We start from the raw sequence: 19,338 nt of genomic DNA on the forward strand, positions 1-19,338 counted from the left end.
AAATCTGGCAAAACTGGACTGGTCTGATCGCCATGTGATCTTGCATCAATTGTCAATATAACCATAAAGATATTTTGTGTACATATATACAACGTGTTTTAGGTGAAAATAATACACTATGTTTAAGAAAAAGAAAGTAAAAAAATATTATAGGACAGAAAAGAAGCAGTTACCCGAATCTAAAATAATTGCAGAATTACAATCAAGATATAACAGTGTAAGAATTTAACTTTTTCTTTCAGAAATGTTTAAATTTCATTCTTCCTCATAAGAGTTGTATACATATTTACAGATTGATGAAACTAAAATAACAAAATTTAAGGAACTTCCCCTGTCACAAAAAACTTTAAAAGGTTTGACAGAAAATAATTACATTGAAATGACTGATATTCAGAGACAGAGCATTGGACTTGCATTACGTGGAAGTGATATTTTAGGAGCAGCCAAAACTGGCAGTGGAAAAACCTTAGCATTTCTTATTCCAGTAAGGAATATTACTGAATACATTACATAGAAGTGTTTTGTAGAAATAATATTATTTTGCAATTGTTTAAGGTTATAGAAATTTTGTATTGTAAACAATGGACAAGATTAGATGGACTTGGTGCACTCATTATTACGCCAACTAGAGAACTTGCTTATCAAATATATGAAACATTACGAAAAGTTGGTCAATACCATGATGTTTCTGCTGGTCTTATTATTGGTGGAAAGGATTTAAAATTTGAGAAGAAACGTATGGATCAATGTAATATTATTATCTGTACCCCAGGTCGTTTATTACAACATATGGATGAAAATCCATTATTTGATTGTATAAACATGCAGGTATATAAATTGGTGCCATCAATGAAAGAGTAACAATATATTCATTTATTTATTTTTGAAATTTTAGGTACTAGTATTAGATGAAGCTGACCGATGCTTAGATATGGGTTTTGAACAAACAATGAATTCCATCATTGACAATTTACCTGCAAAGAGACAAACTCTTTTATTTTCTGCAACACAGACAAAGTATATGCTTTTAAAAATTATTGAAATTAAATTGTGCAGTTCGAATGTTTCTTAAATTATTTACCTTCTTTTTAGATCTGTAAAAGACTTAGCCAGATTAAGTTTGAAAGATCCCATGTATGTGTCTGTACATGAACATGCCACACATACTACTCCTGAAGCTCTTCAACAAAGTTACGTTATTTGCGCTTTAGAAAACAAAGTATCAATGATATGGTCATTCATAAAAAATCACTTAAAACAAAAGATTATTGTTTTCTTCTCTAGTTGTAAACAGGTATAATTAGTAATCTTTAATACAAATGATCTTATTTCTCTAAGAAAAATATTAACAATACATATTTTTAGGTAAAATATATATATGAAGTCCTTTGCCGATTGAGACCCGGTATAAGTTTATTAGCACTTTATGGTACTTTACATCAACTTAGAAGAATGGAAATATATGAAACTTTTTGTAAAAAGCAGTTTGCAGTTTTATTTGCTACTGATATTGCTGCCCGAGGGTTAGGTAAAAACAGAAGTTATTTACATGAATATTTCAGAAAATATTACCTTGTAAATAATAAAAATGTGTTTTAGATTTTCCTGCTGTAAATTGGGTGGTACAGATGGACTGTCCCGAAGATGTGAATGCTTATATACATCGTGCGGGTAGAACAGCTAGATTTCAAAGTGGTGGTGAATCATTATTAGTGTTACTTCCTTCTGAAGAAAAAATGGTTGAGAAACTTAAAGAGCGGAAAATTCCAATATCCATGATAAGGTGAATTATCATTATCTTTTATTTAACATAAATCACCTAATAATTTATCTAACAAATACATTGATTTAGAATTAATCCAAATAAATTACAATCACCACAACGTAAAATAGAGGCATTGTTAGCACGAGATGTAACATTGAAAGAAAGTGCTCAGAGATCATTTATAGCTTATGTAAGATCAGTATTTTTAATGAAGGATAAGGAAGTTTTTAATGTTCGCGCATTAAATACTGATTTGTTTGCAAGGTGAAGTACATGTGTAACATATGCATAAATTACAATAACTAATATTATCATGATAATAAATTATCGTGACAATTCTTGTATCATTAGATCTTTAGGTCTAGCTATACCTCCACGAATTCGATTTCTTCAAAGAATGGAACAAAAACAACAATTATCTATTAAAAATGCTATAAACGATCAAATTATCAGAAATCATGAATTAGGTAATAATACAAAAGAAGTAGATTCTAATTATTCTGACAATGACCACGAGGAACATGAGCAAAAAGAAACGTCACGTTTGACGAATGCAAGTGATTTTGCATTTGGTATGAATAGATAGATATTAACAGTTATAAATATATGTACTTCTTGTATATAAAGTAGACTTCTAACATGCTATTTTTATATGTAGCCGATAGTGACGATGATGATATACTTACTGTAAAAAGAAAAAATATAAACATTGATGACATACCGAATATTGTGAATGATGATGAAGATGAAAATTCGAATAAAAAGAAAGTTGTTACAAAAGCAGCAGTCGCTAAAAAAATTCTCAGGAAAAAAATAATACCTAATAAGAAAATTACTTTTGACGAGGAAGGAAAGGTTTGATTTTATTTCTTACATAGAAATTTAGCATAATTTAGTGGATGACAAAGTATTGAAACATAATCATTAATCATTAAATATTTTTAGGAGTTATTAGATTCTGCTAAAATGAAGATATCAGAATTAGCTAAACAGTATGAAAATGAAGTAGATTCTGGTATCAACATAGAAATTGCTAAACAGATATTACGTGAAGAAGATCGATTCGATAAACAACGTTTCAAAGAGAAAGTAAAAGAAAAGCATAGGGAAGAAAAACGAAAGTTAAAAGCTAGCAAAAAGAAAGTAGAAAATGAAAGTAACGACGAGGATGAAATGGAGGAAAATGCCGATGATGATAATGCTAGTGACAGCGAGTATAGTGCACCAGATTTATCGTGGTTACCAGACCCAGATAAAATTTATGGTAAACAGAAGTCTGACGAAAAAAGTTCCGACACTGCAGAATCAGTGGAGAATGAAGAGGAAAGTAAGATACACAGGTACGTATTATACAGTGATAAACAAATACATCATGTCTAACAAAAATATACTTGTTTTATTTCTAATATCATTTTAATCTTTGGTGATCACATACTTATTGTTTACAGGCTTCCTAAAAGAAAACTTATGACACAGAAGGAGTATAAAAAGAAAAAGCAAAAATTATCTCTCAAGATAGAAAACACAAATTTAAAAACAGATGAGGAATTAGTACTACAACTTTTACAAAACTGAATCAGATTTTATAGAATAAAGTTTTAATTTTCTTTATGTCTAATACAATATTGTTAATAGTATTAAATAATGATTACCTAAATTCTTCGCATTGTTTCAGCTGTTTCAAGTTCAAGATTAGAGAATTTAATAATAAAATACATTAAATTCATTACTATATTTTAACATAATTTGTTGTCAAGTTTGGAGAGTTTCTACTTATACAGTTTCAATAAATATATTTATATATAAATATGTATATGGTATAATACAAGAAGATATTTCTGAGATGAAAGTAAAATAACACTTTACATCTCAAATTCGTCCCGTAAAGATAGTTACTACATTTAATCAATTATCTACATTAATTTCAATGCTTACAATGCATATTTTAGAAAATTTAAATTTTAGTAACTCGGTATATAATGTCGTTATATTAAATAAAACTAATATATTAAAGAAATCAAATTCGTCATGTTTAATATAATTTTGTGCAGTTCAAGCAATTTTATAGAATTTCTTTTAATTGAAAAATATAATCATGACCATCAAGTACAACGATGTAATATTTCAACAAATAACTGAATATTATTTTTAAAAAGTGGAGTTCTATAATATACATATGTGCACGAGTATGTAGATGTTTCTACAGATATTACACAACAAAATATATTACGTCAGTCTTAAGTAGATGCTATTTTAATATGTTTCATGATGGCATCAACAACTTCCCGGCTTGTAGCTTGTCCACCAAGATCGCGGGTGTGAATACCTTGATTGATAGTTTTATTAATTGCATTTTGAATTAAAATAGCATGATGCTTATGTCCAAGATGACGTAACATATCAACGGCAGCATTTAACATTGCAATAGGATTAGCAACATTTTTTCCGGCAATACCTGTACCAGTATTACGAGTACCTGGCTCAAACACTGTATAATGATCGCCGAAATTTTTACCTGCTAATAATCCAGCACCACCTAACAATCCACATACTACATTTGATACAATTGCTCCATACAAGTTAGTTGTTAACACAATATCAAACTGGTGTGGATTAGAAACTAACTGCATACAGGTGTTATCAATAATCATATCATTGAGTGTAATTTCTGGATAATCCTTTGCAACTTTTCTAGATGTTTCTAAAAACAATCCATCAGAGAGCTTCATTATATTTGCCTTATGAACTGTAGTAATCTTTTTCCTTCCATTTCTTTTAGCATATTCAAATGCATATCTTGCAAGACGTTCAGAATTTGTGCTTGTAATAACTTTCATGCTTTCTACAACACCTTTTACGCTTTCATGTTCTAACATAGCATATTCTCCTTCTGTATTTTGCCTTACAATAACAATATCAATATTCTTGTGACGTGAATTTACTCCTGGATATGATACACAATGCAAAACATTTACATAAAGATCCAACTGATTCCTAAGAGCAACATTCCTAGATAGCACACCAGCTTCTGTACTACGAGTTTCAATGTTTCCTTTTAATGCCACACCATTTCTACGAATTGATGTGATAGCATAATCTAAATCAACATTATCATCTGCATTAGGATCAATGTCCACATCTTCAAAATCTACTGGTACACCTGCATAACTAAAAACCTATAATAAATATATAAAACATTATGTAAGCTTTTTAGATATAACAGTTTAAAGGTTAACTAGTAATAGTAATGTAATAACTGAGATATGCAAAGGTCATTTTTTAATTATTTGTCTGTATACCTCTTTTACATAGGTCATTAATTCTGGACCAATTCCAGCACCAGGTAATAAAGTAACTGTATGCCGTCCACCATAATGAGCTTTTGGTATGGGCATTACTTTTTTAATTGTTGGAGTTTTATGTTGTATTTCAAAGGCAGATAACGAAGCACATCTATGGATTTGTGATACAACACTTTTTGCACGCAAATATTTAACCATGGATCGAGTAGCCATTTCGAATATTATTCTATAAAGTTATACATAAAGTACAGTTAAATTTAAATATTACATCGTTTAATATGAACAAACTGATATGTACATTTTACATACATACTTTTATTTCCTAAATTCTATTTTAACAATACCTTGAAAGCACTTGAAAGTCCTTGGCAACTCCAAATTTTCAGCGCCGTTCAAACTATGATCTCTATAGGGTGGAAAATCAACGTTAAAATTTTAAACAATAACGCCACCTATAAGAATACTTTTTAAAGTTATAATATTTTTCTTGAAATTTCTGTTTACAATCTCAGTAATCATTATAAATATACCAAATTTAATTTTTTATGTAATATTTTTATATAACATTTCACGATATAACTTTTTCCGAATGTAATAAAATTATTTTTATGGAAATAGATTATATGTTAGAACACTTGTTTCGTACTTTCATCGGTAAAATTTTACGTATCTTTATATAAACAACCTACAAATAGTTAAATGAAAAATAAATAATAAACAAACCATATTTAAAAAAAAAAACATGTTTAACGTTTAAACACTTTGAATTGATAGGTCATCATGACATTAAAAAAAAAGTAACAGTATGTATGTACATATACTGTCCTTCTTGCTGCATTTATAATGATGGAGATTTATAAATAATAGTTTAACAGTATTTATATAAATATAAGTACAACTTTGTTAATTTGTTAAACAAGGAAACTTTTAATATGTTAAAATAACAAATCTGTGGTTACAATTTATTTGAAATTAAGTGTTGGTAAACCTGTTACTTTTCGCGGTAATGCTATAACAAGACGCCGAAATGCCAGAAAGCCCGCCGCGTCGTTCTTGTATGATCGTGTCGTGTAATTCATAGTAATAATCTTATAAATAAACGTGTAACCGTAAGTATAATTATCATTAAACATTCATAGATGGAATTATAATAAAAGTTAATATAAATTAACGTTATTTTTTACACAATTTTAATGTAAGTTCAATTATTAAATTTTGTAAGTTTTCCGGCTGATATACCGCCATTTTGCATCATGTTCATTTCTCCTAATATTGCCAAAATTTAACGTTTTTTAAACTATTTATATGTATTCTTCTTTTATACTACACAATTATCTTTTGTAAATTTTTTCTTTTATAAGTCCATTATTCAAATTCAACCAACCTTCTTAATAAGCAGATAAATTTTTACTTTTAATGAATTTCTTTTTTTTATTTATTTCATCATTTTTACCTTAACACACTTTGTTATGTCGTAGTATATATTATTTAAATCAAAATGAGCAAAGGAAAAGAATCATCTCCTGCTGAAACTGAAGCAGAAGAATTTAGTGTTGAAAAAGTTTTAGACAGAAGAGTGGTTAAAGGAAAAGTATGTAATTCAAACAGTTTTTGTTAATATGTATGTACATTAATATGGTTATTCAGCGAGTGCCTATTAATGTTAATGAATACTATATAATTTAGGTTGAATATTTTTTAAAATGGAAGGGGTATTCTAATAATGAAAATACATGGGAACCAGAAGAAAATCTAGACTGTCCAGATTTAATTGCACAGTTTGAAGAGCAACGTAAAAAGAAAGAAGCAGCTGCAGCTAAACGACATGAAGATAAAGAGCAAAAGAAACGAAAAAGTTCGAGTACTCCTACTCCTACTCAAGCTAAGAAAAAAGCAACTGAAGAAAAGCTTGAAGGTAGTTTTTATATTTATTATTTTGATTTTGATTTATTAATTGTCCCTTTAACTAATATATTTTATTTTCTATAGGTTTTGACAGAAATTTAGAACCTGAACGAATTATTGGTGCAACAGATTCAAGTGGAGAACTGATGTTCCTAATGAAATGGAAAGGAACAGACGATGCAGATTTAGTACCTGCTCGAATTGCCAACGAAAAATGTCCACAAATTGTAATAAAGTTTTACGAAGAACGGCTAACATGGCATAGTCCTACTCATGACGAGGAAGGCTCGACAAAAGCTGATGCAGAGTAGCGTCCAGCTTTTCAATATACTTACACAGCACGCTTTAGAATTTGTCGCATATAACAAAGAATAGCGTGTACAAAATGGAAAATTTAAAATTTATTAATTATTGCACAATAATAGTAGCGTAGGGTTAATGTTTTTTTACGATCCATGGTAAACTAAATTTGAACAAATAGGCAATGTTTATTACATACCTGTGTGACTATCAAGCAAAACAAACTACTTATAGTGTACTTTTATAAAATGTATACTCTCAAGTTCTTTTGCAACTGTTACTTTTCATCTAAGAGTTAATGAATAATATTTCGTTTACTTATAATAACGGTTACTTGTGTTGTACATGTAACTTATTTTTCAATACAATGCTTATTTACTTTACTTCATCAATTACTTAATTAAAATTACAGGTATTTTTTTAATCATATTTATGACTCTGCTTTGTTTCAGTTGCTAAAGAAATTGCAAAATATTGTATTAAAGTTAAATATGACAATGTACACTACATACAAAAACAAGTAAAAGTAATCTAACAATTTGTAAATCTAAAAACCATTTTGATAACTTTAAGAATATTTACTTTTGCATAAGATAAAATTTGTATTATAGTATGAACAAGAAACACTTATGTCAAAAAAATTAAATTGTACTATAATTGATAGATTTTAGAAAGGTTAAGTTGTCTAATAATAACTGAAGATATCTTTTCTTTGCAGCATTCAGTATCAGTATAATAATTTTTTTATATTATAGATTAATCTTTTCGTTAACGATTAAATGAAACGTTTTAGTGTCTAAGAAGTCTTAACTAAATGTATAACTCATATTCTTTACTTTGTATGAAGTATCGATTAAAGGACTATTTTCTTTTTTATAACGTATGAAATACTTTTAATCGTTTATATACGATTAGGATTTTAAAAATTATAAATCTTTATTAATATTTACTCTTTTTTACATTTTTTCGAGGCATTTTAGAACCTTTTCGTTTCTTACGATTGAATAAGCCGTTAAGTTTATGGTGTCGTTTCGTTTCCCATTCTATTTGTTTAGTATTTGCACCATCCGCAACGTTAAATACATTTGTACCGCCATGTTTATTTTTTTGTTTGCTATGTTCTTCAAGCATTTCTGCAAATTTCTCCGCCGATACAAATATGTTACTATCAATTCCTTTGGAATTTTTTATCTTACTTTTTCCTTCATATTTTTTGTTGCTCTGTTTATTCTTATTTGACTGAATATCATCACCAAAAATATTTTCATTGTCGTCAATATCTTCGTCAAAATCCATGTCACTTACGTCGTCATCTAAATCTAAATCAATATCACTCGCATCTTGCAATTCGTAATCTATGTCATCGTTTTCATCTAATTCTTCTGCATATTCTATATCATCAAAATCATCACTCGCTTCACTTTTAGCACTATCATCTTCTAAATCTTCCTCATTCTCAATATCTGTAATTAAATAATGATTTTAAAATAATATATATGTTAAAAGAATGAAGAAAATATGTTGATATACCTTTATTCTTTGTTTTTACGGTTTGAATGTCTCCTATAATATCTAAATCTTCAAAATCTTTACCATCTGTTAATCTATCTAACATATCATTAAATTCTTCACTATTAACACTTTCTACGTCATCATCTTCTTTAGCTGTTTGTTTAAATTCCTTTCTCTTTCTTAAATAGCAATATAAATATAATTCGTCCACTGGGATACGTTCTTCCTTTTCATTAAGATATGAAACACTATCAACAGGAATACATCTGATACCTTTAGGTGTATATCCAGCACGCTGTGCTAAGGGATCGTTCTTCTTTTGTATCTTCTTATCGTCCAATTTCTTTGGATTTTTGAAAACGTAACGATCCAAGAAACGCATTAAAGATAAATCTTCTAATGGATCGCCTGTATAATCTATTGGTTTTCCTACAAATTTTAAATAGTATATTTAATTACAAAATATACGAGGTATTTATAAAATATAAACAGATACAGTACCCTCAATAATAGTATTTGCAAATAAAACCACACTGGGATGATAGTGTTTAGATAGCGCTATAAGTTCAGTATTTAAGCCTTTAGTTACTCCAGCATAAAGAGGATTACGGCAAAACGGATCATATTCTTTTTTTTTATCAAATTCTATTTTTGTATCATTTTCCATTTTCTTTTCAGATTTAGTTTCCTCATTTGTATACAATTCAGTTGTAACATTTGTTAATATAACAGACTCTTCTAAGTCCTCATTAGGTTTATCAGATACATTATCTTCTGCACTCAATAAACAGTTTTCGGTTTCATTTTTAATACACATTTGAGGATTTAACAACAAATCTTTTAATTCCTTTTTTGTATGTAAAATTTTAGATATTATATATAAAATTGCACATAACATATTTGCAGGAAAATATAATGCAATTTGTAAACTTCTTTTAATGAATGAATACAAACGTTGTATATTACGATCATTTTTAAGAACTCTAAACAATAAATTAAGGAATAGTGCACGTTTATTTGCTACTCCTATCTGCGGATCTAGTAATTTTCTATAAAATGTTGAATAAAATCTATTTGATTGGACTTCATCTTTTCCAGTAATCTAAATAACATAAAAATAGAATTAACATAAAAATACTTCAATGAAATTATATTATACTTACTTGATATAATAAATTAAGGGCATTTAAAGAAACATTGAAAGATCCAATATGTACAACTTTGTACACAGAATCTATGTGATTAGATAATATGTTTGAATCCATTCTTGCAAATGGAAATGCTCTATTAACACCAGTTAAAATTGCTGCCATCATTCTACTATCTGGTTCCCCTTTTTTCAAACATGCTTTGAAAAATGCAAAATATACTTCAATAAGAGTAGAAGCAATTTCTTCATCCTCTTTATTTAATAGAAATTGCGTTAATAAACAAATTGCATAGTATTGTGCACGTTGTGCTACATTTTTTCGGAACAATATCTTTTCAACTTCTTTCAGTACAATAAGTTTCATATTTGGATGTTCATGTAATAATTTATTTAAACAAAATATCACTTTGGATCCTACTTTACTGCTTGGATCTCCTATTTTATTTACAATCAACTCCAACAGTTTATGTTCTTGTTCAGAATTTCCTATCAATAAATCTGTCATTACTGATATTGCTATTTCACGGTTTGCATCAACTGTATCTGATGCAATGGTGCCCAAAGATATAACAAAACGTTCATAGTGTTCATGTAGTTGATCTTCAAAATACCAATGGGCCATTAATTTGTTCTTTGATGCATCTGATTTGATTATTGTATCCTCAGAATTAGATTTGGTTAGTTCGTCTAAATTTTGTTCTTCAAATTTAAATAATTTAAACTGAGGATGAAGCAAATCTGATAAAAACAAATCTCTCAAAGATGTGATTATCATGTTACATTGATTATGTTTTGCTATTCGTACTTGATTTATAAGCATTGTAAGTCTACTTAAATTGTATTTTGGCTTATCCTGTACTAATACAATAGCAGCTGCTATTTTGTCTGACATGGTACCCTGTGTTAATGCTGTTCTTAACCATGTTGTTTCTGAATCAGAAGATTTTGATTCTTTCAATTGATAAACAGAAGTTTCTGCATCTAAATATCGTTTTGCTTTAAATTTTAACTCTGATATTTCTGTTTCAGATTTAGAATGTTTATATGGTTCCTCACTTTTAGGATATTCTTCATACCATTTTAAATTTTCATTCATATTGGCTACTTTTTTAAATTGTTTCTCCATCTAATTAAAAGTTTTAAGATCTCTATTCAAATTCATTTATAAATATTAAAAAAATATATATTTTTACCTCGTGGCTAACCTTCATATCACGAATACAATCCAAATTTGATTAAAAACTGTCATGAAATAACACCTAAAATATTCTTTTACAGTAGTAGAAAAGTTTTTATACAAATATTTATTATCAATTACTTTATTAGTGTCACAATGTATAATTTAATAATGAAATTTAAAAGAACCTCCCTCTGTTATGTATTCAACGAGAGACATATTGTGACACGGAGAAATATATCCAGTGGTCTTATATTTAGCGTATACTCTTCAACTTTCGACGTTATCACTTGCTTCCTCTATTCATATATTTTTGTTCATCCTGTATATGACCACGAAGTGCTACGAATATGTATATAGTAACATATTTTACTTTACCGACAGTTTTAAAAACCAACACACACACACACACACAACTTAATATGTACATATTTCTATACATATTTATACATTGTTACAATGATTTATTTATAACGATGCTTATTAAAAATGTATAACATTAAGAACTTATGTTAAAGATTTATTTATATATTTTAAAGCTGTACAAACTTCCTGACGCATATTTTTATAAATGCATATATAAAAATAACAATTATTTACGATTGTATTAATTGTAATCAATTTCGTTAGATGTATCAATCTATTTCCATACTTTTTCTTCTTTTTGATTTGTTGTTGTCTAGGTTGTGTCTGAGTATTCTTTTTTGTGAAGTATTGCGACTAGTTACTGTAGTTTGCGAGTCTCCATTCTGAAGTGATTCATCTTTACTCGCTTCTTCACTTAAAGCAAAAGAACTAAAGCTAAATGATTCAAAACCTTCCGACATTGCTTTTTCACGTAACATACGTGCTTCTTTTTTTAATAACTGCTTGTCTTTTTGTTTATTCTTACTTTTTTTCCTTTTTTTTAATTCGCTTTTCTTTAGTGTTGTTATATCTGTATCTGTTTGTGTATCTCCATTTTCCTGACTAAGGTCTACATTTTCCTGTTCAACACTGTTTGTTAATTCTTCATTTATTTCTCCATTTATCGTAGAAGTTTGTTTATTTTTATTTTTTTTTACTGATCTAAAATAAGAAAAGAAATAAAGACAGAATTAAAATAAAATTTAAACAACTTTGTAGTTATCTTAGTTTATACTTACGTATGAAGTGGAATTCCAATTTCTATTGCCAATTTATTATATGCTGCTTTTGCATTCTTTACAAGGGTTACATTGATTTTAAATTGTGTAAGTACATTCCCAATTTCTTCCCAATTCCATGCTTCCGGTAAATGTTGAGTGTGAATGCTTCGTAACAACGATAAAAGAAGCCAAACGTACCTTTGTTTAACTTCTTTTCCTACTCCACTACCATTACTTTGAATAGACTGTTCGTTTTCAATTTTGTTTGTATTACATAATTCTTTAAGTGTGTTTATAGTATTTTTACATAATTTTTTCTCCATTTTCATTCTTATATCCAAATGTTTTGTATCTAAATGAACCAATCGACCATTATTATAAAAGACTGTTAAAAATTCAAGTGCATAACCTCGGCGAAAAGACCTTACGCTACTGTCAAAAGCAAAATCCACCTATAAAAACAAATACATATTGAGTGAAAATATGTTACTAATAAAATTTTATTATTAGAATAGAAATTAGAAATGTACCAATAACGGTGCTAATTGCCAGTTACCCTCCCAATGTAACTGCAAAATATTTTTAAATAACAAAGGCGACAATACACAGTCCCTTCTTTTGAAGAATGCAGTTAAATTTTCTCCATAAATTTGAACTATAGTATCAGTAGCTAAATTAGCCTGCTGTGCACATCTCACAAGAAATGTACAACACTCTGCTAATTTATCGCTCATTTCATGATAAACTGATGTGGTTCGTTCTCCTTTCTCTATCAACGCCTTGAAAATACATAATTTTCAATGTTGGTATATAGAAATTATTTTTTATTATACCAATTATAATTACCTTTAATATCACTGTTAATAACTCTTCATTAATATCCTCTGTATCCTTGAACTTTTTTACTGTTGACAATTTTTTTAAACAAGATCGAACTCGATCTTGAAGAGGTTTCTGATGAGGATCTTTTATACAGTATTCCAATAACGTAAAAAGAGGTAGTAACATATCCAATGCTACCGCCATTGATGGATTACATTCTAAATAAGTTTCTAACAAATCTATAACACGAATTCTAAAATGTGTAAGAGCATGAGCTGACTTTTCTTGTTTTTTGGACTGTGTTTGACGATTTTCTCGAAGAATTTTAAATGCTGCAGCTAATGATTCATCTAATTGTTTCCCTTCTTCCTCGTCAATTTGATCAACATCTACATCATCGTCATCCGTTTGAACGGAAGCATCACCTAACGCTTGGCGCACTGCCATTCTTAATCTATCAGTTACTGTTTCATCCTCGTCTTCGTTCATTGATTCTTCATTCGAATCAGAGTCACTATCTGACATTGTTTCTGATTCATTATTATCATTTTCTTCGTCGCGTTTACTATCATTTTCACTGTCTGAACTTGATTCTGTATCTGATGAAACTTCTTCATCAACGGTATCTGCCAATACAAGAGGCGTTTTTTCACTTCTTACGTCTAACACCTAGTAACAGAAGTTTCATGGTAAGATATGTATCAATTGTTAAATTATATTTACAATATTTACATACTGCTAATATGTGGTGTATAGCTGTTGGGGTCACATATGGACGAATATGTGGAAAAACACATCCTACTAACGATCGTAATAAGTGATTATTTTTAGAATAGAAGGATAATAACAAATCAACGACTACTTCTACCCATTCTGGCTCATCTTCTTCCGTCTTATTAGAACTTGCTTTACCTTTTCTCGACTTTTTTTGTAGTCTTTCATAACAACTTTGAAGTTCATTAATAGCCATAATTGCCATTTTTGGGTCTGAAAATAATTGTAAACCCATATGTAAATACATTGTATGAAATACTGGTACTACCTCTGCTCTTTTTGATTTATTTTCCAAATTTTCAATCGAACGTATCACTTTTTCCCAAGCATCCTTTGCTTCCTCTGTTAACGGGTTTCTTAATTTTGAAATTTTATTTTTTATTCGAGTATCTACAAAATGAACTAATTCACTTAGTATATTTCGTAATTCATTTAACTTTGGTAATTTGTGATCTAATGCATGATAAAATGCTTCTTTAAACTGCGCTATACAAACAAAGATATAATTTCACAAATTAAATATATATGTATTTATGTATATTATGTAAAAAAAAAATCAAGTAAAAGAATATTTACGCGCTAAATCTACTCCAACGTTTGGTATTTCACAAAATCCATAAACAAATAAGAATTTCAATTGATCTAATCTCCATTCTTGGTCCACAACCATTTTATAATGTCCCATTAATCTAGTAAGAGAAATTAATAGATTAAGTATACATATCATTATAATACAAATAGAATTTAATTTCATTATTAAATACCTTGTTAATAAATGAGCAGCATACATTCTTTCAGCATTTGTCCAAAATGATTCTGTTTTTATATTCGGTTTTTCTTTAGGTATCGTGTTTTCAATTATATTTCTATATATTTTTGAAACCTTTTTAATTCCTTCTAAATTTAAGTTTCCTGTGACTGCCTGAACTACCTTTGTACCTGTCTTTTTTTCAATCATTAAATCACCTGGATATAGTATTAACTTTTTTAATACAGCAATTTGTATTTTTGGCTTAGTATTATCATTGTTTACAATTGATACTAATGAATTTAAAATTTCCTTGAATGCCACGAGTATTTCATCCTTGTCATGTTTTTTAGATCTTGAAAACTTCGTTAACATATACTGCATATAATTTGGAGATAACAGTGATGGAAGTACAGACTTATCTTTAACATTTGATAATATGAATTTAAAAATCTGTATAACCAAGTGTTCATCAGTTTTTGATGGTTTTACAAATTTACTATCTATGTGTGTCCAAAAGTCAGTAATAAGATCAGTTGACACTAAATTTTCACAAAATAGTTTAAATATTGGATGATGGCATGATACAATTTTAGGTAAATCCTAAAAATTGAAAATATAAGTAAATCATTTATAAAATTGCTTATACATATATGATGCTCTAATGCACACTTACCAATAACACTTTTATTATATCACTCAAAGACTCTCTAGTAATGATACTCTTTGTACCAAAATGTTTTTTTGAAAATTCATAATTTAGAAGTGATGGACATTTGTTTTGGATTGATAACAAAACATAAAAAGAATCTAAGGTTTGTTCTACCCAAGGTTTACCAAATTCTTTTTCAACAACTGGCCAAACTGATTTCTGTATACATTCAAGATTAACTTGATTTATAAATTCAACAAGAAATGAAACAGAAATAAATGACAAATAACTGCGTTGTTTGCCAGCATTGACAAGATTTTGTAGAATTTGTAATTGTGTTTCACTAGCACTCTTAGAAAGAATAGTAGATCGTATCAGTGCTCCATATGCTAATATACGACCCATATAGATATCAGCATTTTCCTAAAATAATATAACCAACATTACAAGATAATTAAATATTAAAGTGTAACAAGAATGAGTTTTCTTACACTTTTACTATTACTATTTACTGGATGTAATTCATTATCTACTATAGACAGAAAGTTATCAATTGGTTGTTCGGGATGCATTATTAAAAAAACTGTCAAAGTTGTATAAAATCCTATTCTAGAGGTTATTTTTGAGGAACCTAAACTTCGAATAAGCCTTTTAATGGCATATTTAAATTCCTTACTGTCATTCTGTTCCTGAAAAATTATTTAATGTGAACATTTAATTCATTAAAAAGATATAAATATTTTTCGCGGTTTTCAAAAACTATATAAACTATAAGGTTATCTTTAAATACACACTTACTGAACTTTGTTGACGTAAATAGTTTAATAATACAATTCCACCATCTATTCTTTCGGATTCAATTTCGCTCTTAAGTTTTGTAAAATAATCTAAAATTGTGCAGTCCATTTTATTTATTTCTTTTATTTTCGAATCATTTGAAAGAACCTCTACCATGTGCATGCTTTCATCTGCCATCTTGATTTAAGTAAAAACTACGTTAATCTATAAATGATTTCATAGATTAGAAACAGAATATAAAAACAATCGAACGATTTAATATTTTAATAGTATTTTAATAATTATTAATTGAATAAAAGAAATAATGAATAGAATATAAAAGCAAAAGTGTATATCTTATTTTTGTATAGCACAGATTGTCAATCGTTTCCGTTAAAAATTTCACTCTTTCGGCTAAAACTATCAAATTACTATTGATAAAAATTTTTAGTAACATTATGCAAACTGATGCAGAAATAAGTTATTTCTTAAAAAGACATCGGCATGATCTAATCATTTGAAAATTTCTGACAAAAATAACGGTAACTGTATTCTTTATAAACAATTGTTATATCTTTCTTATGAGTGATTATCAAATTCATTTATGGAAGTGACAATAACCAATTAAGTAATTTCGTATAGTTTCATGATTAAAAATTCTTTGGTGATTAAAAAAGTGCCATCTTGAACATAGTGACTCACTCGACCCGCGCGGTCCCGGTCAGTTTCGTGCATCCAATATGGCTGGTCGAGGTGGTTACGAAGATTCAAGGCAAGTATACGTTGCAATTTCCTTTGTGTATAACAGTCGTTGAGGTTTTCGAAAATAGTGCAACGGTGATATTTACTCAGTGTGCAGAACTAATAAAGAAGCAACTTTTTCTTTTCAATAATTTTACGATTTTAAGGTTAAGTGAGTTTCGATTAGAGTGCAGCGTAGCACCTTGCAGATATGGTTCCTTCGACACGCGGCTTTATTTTGGCCAACCAAACATTCGTGTGTTTTATTCGTGCCACTAATAACTATTATATTGACTTAATATTTGTATAATACATACAACTTGTTGATTTAAAAGACGCTGGATACAAAACACAAAAGTAATTTATTTTCGTTAGAATTGTATACTTAAGAAAATTAATGTTCAAATAATTGTTACAATCAACTCTTAGACATTATTTTTGTTATGCACTTTATTTTTAAGTGTCAATAAAAGAGTTTTGTAATTGTAAGTGTATCAGTTATATTCGTATAATGGTTTTATAACGTTTAACCATCCTTTAGTAAATAAGATTAAAAGATAATAAGACATACTAAAAGTGCTTCGTTTTTTCATAGAAATTAACTATGTAAAATATATATACAAAATAATATTTGTAAAATGGTTTATTCTTTAATGTATGTAAATATATATGATTTTTTATTTATGTTTGCAGAGATTATGGAGGTGGATATCGAAGTGGCAGGAAACCATTGCCAACTGAACCACCTTACACTGCTTATGTGGGAAACTTACCAAATGGAGTTGTTCAAGGAGATGTGGATAAAATCTTTGAAAAACTTAACGTTAAAGGAATCAGATTGGTTAAAGATAAAGAAACTGATAGGTTTGTTTGATTACACCTAACTACTACACAATCAAGTTTTATCATATTTTAATGAATAACATTTTTTTATTATGTTTAATAATTCAAATATAATTTTGATCAAAGTCATTAAACCTTATTTTGTTATAGGTTTAAGGGTTTCTGTTATGTTGAATTTGAAGATGTGACAGATTTAGAAGCAGCCCTAGAAATGGATGGGGCAGTAGAAGTAGACAAAAGTGTGATTAAAATAGATGTAGCAGAGGGAAAAAGAAATGATCGAGGTGGAGGTTTTGACAGGAGAGGCCGTGGTGGTGGTAGCAGTGGAGGAGGATTTAGAGGGAGAGATGCTGGCCGTGGTGGATATGGTGATGATTTCGGTAGAAACTTTATGAATAGTTTGTTATGCTTGGCATAACGCGTATCATAGATATTTTAAGTTTTACATTTTAAAGCAGTTTAAATAATATGGCGTATATTTAAATCCATAGCGGAATTTCTTTTATACAGAGAATAATATTTTATTGCATGTGCATATATGTAAAGATAAAAAGATATATTTGTAGTACAAATTTAAAATTAATATAATGATATTGTGCAGGAGGTTACAATGATAGAGGGCAACATGGTGGCAGGCAAAGTAATATGTGGGATATGAGGGGTAACCGAAGCAATTATAGTCCATTCAATGATGAAGCAGGTGGCGGAAGTCGAGACTGGTCGCGTAACTCGGCATCTAGATCATATGGTAATAGACCACCTCCTCCTCGAGGAACTGGCCCAGAACGGAAACCGTTTCATGATGAATCATTTAACAAAGATCCACCTCCAGGTTTGTTTTTATACAAATATATTTTATTAAAATCACTATACTTAAAGTAGTGAAAATAATAATATTTTTATTATTATTAGCGTCAGATACATCTGGAAGAAAACGTCTGGTCTTAAAACCAAGAACAATTCAAGCTCCTATAAATGCAATTGCTGAATCAAGTAAATCAAGTTCAATTTACGGTGGAGCAAAACCTCGAGAGGAGAAACTTAATACCGATGACAAGTAAACACATTAATATGATTATTAGTTTCTAATTCCCTAAATTTCAGGGAAAGAAACTTTCCCAAAATAAAAGTTTGGAAACAGACACAAGATCACAGTTTCCTCAAATATAGTGGGGAATATCTCTTCAAAGATAAAATGAAATTACAATAATTTTGATTTACCCCCAAAAGGAGAGTCTTCCCCACGAATACGTAATGATAAAAGGTGATTTAATGAGATTTTTAAGTTCTACGCATTTGGCACTTTTAATTAAACATGAAATTTTCTCATCTAGTGTCCTCTCTATTTACATTATCTTCTTAGTTGAAAAATGTAATAATAAATTGGGAATTTAAAGTAAAAAACTTTGTGTGCATAATGCATGCTCCAATTAATATTCGTTATGTGTATTTATATATATAATATACGTATTAAAACCAATTATCACACATATATAGACATATGTGCGTGTGTGCTATCTATGATCGTGAGAACGATACAAAAAGAACATTTTAATATTCATGTCAATTTGAAGTTGAATTCGGTATCAGTTTGTGATAATATTGAGGGTATGTGTACAAATTATTAAAAAAAAATATATACTGTTATCGCACGTACATTTGATTCCGTGCAAACTGTACTTCTCATATTGTACTCTTAAAAATAATCTTTCTTTCAAAGAGTACAAAAACATTATCCTTTTC

General features: G+C 28.7%; 6 protein-coding genes and 1 long non-coding RNA gene across 12 annotated transcripts; 3 read left to right on the forward strand and 4 right to left on the reverse strand.

The window, feature by feature from the left end:
* The first annotated feature begins 76 nt into the window (after positions 1-76).
* Positions 77-3,350, forward strand: LOC117605717 (putative ATP-dependent RNA helicase DDX10). Its single transcript, XM_034327361.2, has 12 exons — positions 77-217; positions 293-484; positions 556-828; positions 896-1,017; positions 1,093-1,294; positions 1,366-1,528; positions 1,600-1,783; positions 1,853-2,029; positions 2,117-2,337; positions 2,424-2,620; positions 2,711-3,105; positions 3,214-3,350. Exons 1-12 carry the CDS (start codon positions 119-121, stop codon positions 3,338-3,340), a joined length of 2,352 nt encoding a protein of 783 aa, XP_034183252.1. The 5' UTR covers positions 77-118; the 3' UTR covers positions 3,341-3,350.
* LOC117605724 (uncharacterized) lies at positions 836-1,709 on the reverse strand. Its single transcript, XR_004581781.2, has 3 exons — positions 1,573-1,709; positions 1,082-1,205; positions 836-974 (listed from the first exon to the last, which is right to left on the reverse strand). It is a non-coding gene; the product is annotated as an uncharacterized LOC117605724 (long non-coding RNA).
* Positions 3,143-5,548, reverse strand: Idh3g (Isocitrate dehydrogenase (NAD(+)) 3 non-catalytic subunit gamma). 4 transcript variants are annotated; one of them, XM_034327357.2, is made up of 3 exons: positions 5,412-5,548; positions 5,065-5,293; positions 3,143-4,941 (listed from the first exon to the last, which is right to left on the reverse strand). In XM_034327357.2, the coding sequence occupies exons 2-3, from the start codon at positions 5,278-5,280 to the stop codon at positions 4,003-4,005; spliced, it is 1,155 nt and encodes a 384-aa protein (XP_034183248.1). In that variant the 5' UTR covers positions 5,281-5,293; positions 5,412-5,548; the 3' UTR covers positions 3,143-4,002. The 4 variants fall into 4 exon arrangements, with proteins under 4 accessions (XP_034183248.1, XP_034183246.1, XP_034183249.1 ...); XM_034327355.2 differs by having other exon boundaries at positions 5,381-5,498; XM_034327358.2 differs by having other exon boundaries at positions 5,377-5,457.
* Positions 5,549-6,023: 475 nt separating this feature from the next.
* On the forward strand, positions 6,024-7,302 carry LOC117605722 (chromobox protein homolog 1). The gene is made up of 4 exons (XM_034327368.2): positions 6,024-6,176; positions 6,546-6,658; positions 6,754-6,982; positions 7,057-7,302. Exons 2-4 carry the CDS (start codon positions 6,566-6,568, stop codon positions 7,281-7,283), a joined length of 549 nt encoding a protein of 182 aa, XP_034183259.1. The 5' UTR covers positions 6,024-6,176; positions 6,546-6,565; the 3' UTR covers positions 7,284-7,302.
* A 754-nt stretch (positions 7,303-8,056) lies between these two features.
* Noc1 (Nucleolar complex protein 1) lies at positions 8,057-11,321 on the reverse strand. Of its 2 annotated transcripts, none has more exons than XM_034327354.2 (5): positions 11,140-11,321; positions 9,948-11,060; positions 9,286-9,886; positions 8,803-9,213; positions 8,057-8,735 (listed from the first exon to the last, which is right to left on the reverse strand). In XM_034327354.2, exons 1-5 carry the CDS (start codon positions 11,143-11,145, stop codon positions 8,212-8,214), a joined length of 2,655 nt encoding a protein of 884 aa, XP_034183245.2. In that variant the 5' UTR covers positions 11,146-11,321; the 3' UTR covers positions 8,057-8,211. The 2 variants fall into 2 exon arrangements, with proteins under 2 accessions (XP_034183245.2, XP_034183244.2); XM_034327353.2 differs by having other exon boundaries at positions 11,128-11,321.
* Positions 11,322-11,592: 271 nt separating this feature from the next.
* On the reverse strand, positions 11,593-16,741 carry Mybbp1A (MYB binding protein 1a). Of its 2 annotated transcripts, XM_076692323.1 has the most exons (12): positions 16,633-16,741; positions 16,033-16,236; positions 15,726-15,923; positions 15,259-15,657; positions 14,599-15,185; positions 14,411-14,523; positions 13,797-14,320; positions 13,085-13,729; positions 12,769-13,017; positions 12,257-12,690; positions 12,004-12,179; positions 11,693-11,891 (listed from the first exon to the last, which is right to left on the reverse strand). In XM_076692323.1, the coding sequence occupies exons 2-12, from the start codon at positions 16,207-16,209 to the stop codon at positions 11,836-11,838; spliced, it is 3,558 nt and encodes a 1,185-aa protein (XP_076548438.1). In that variant the 5' UTR covers positions 16,210-16,236; positions 16,633-16,741; the 3' UTR covers positions 11,693-11,835. The 2 variants fall into 2 exon arrangements, with proteins under 2 accessions (XP_034183243.1, XP_076548438.1); XM_034327352.2 differs by having other exon boundaries at positions 11,593-12,179.
* Positions 16,713-18,858, forward strand: eIF4H1 (eukaryotic translation initiation factor 4H1). Its single transcript, XM_034327363.2, has 5 exons — positions 16,713-16,783; positions 17,446-17,616; positions 17,746-17,975; positions 18,197-18,427; positions 18,508-18,858. Exons 1-5 carry the CDS (start codon positions 16,752-16,754, stop codon positions 18,654-18,656), a joined length of 813 nt encoding a protein of 270 aa, XP_034183254.2. The 5' UTR covers positions 16,713-16,751; the 3' UTR covers positions 18,657-18,858.
* The last annotated feature ends 480 nt before the right edge of the window (positions 18,859-19,338 follow it).

The sequence above is a fragment of the Osmia lignaria genome, chromosome 14, assembly GCF_051020975.1.
Source record: "Osmia lignaria lignaria isolate PbOS001 chromosome 14, iyOsmLign1, whole genome shotgun sequence".
Taxonomy (NCBI): Eukaryota; Metazoa; Arthropoda; class Insecta; order Hymenoptera; family Megachilidae; genus Osmia; species Osmia lignaria.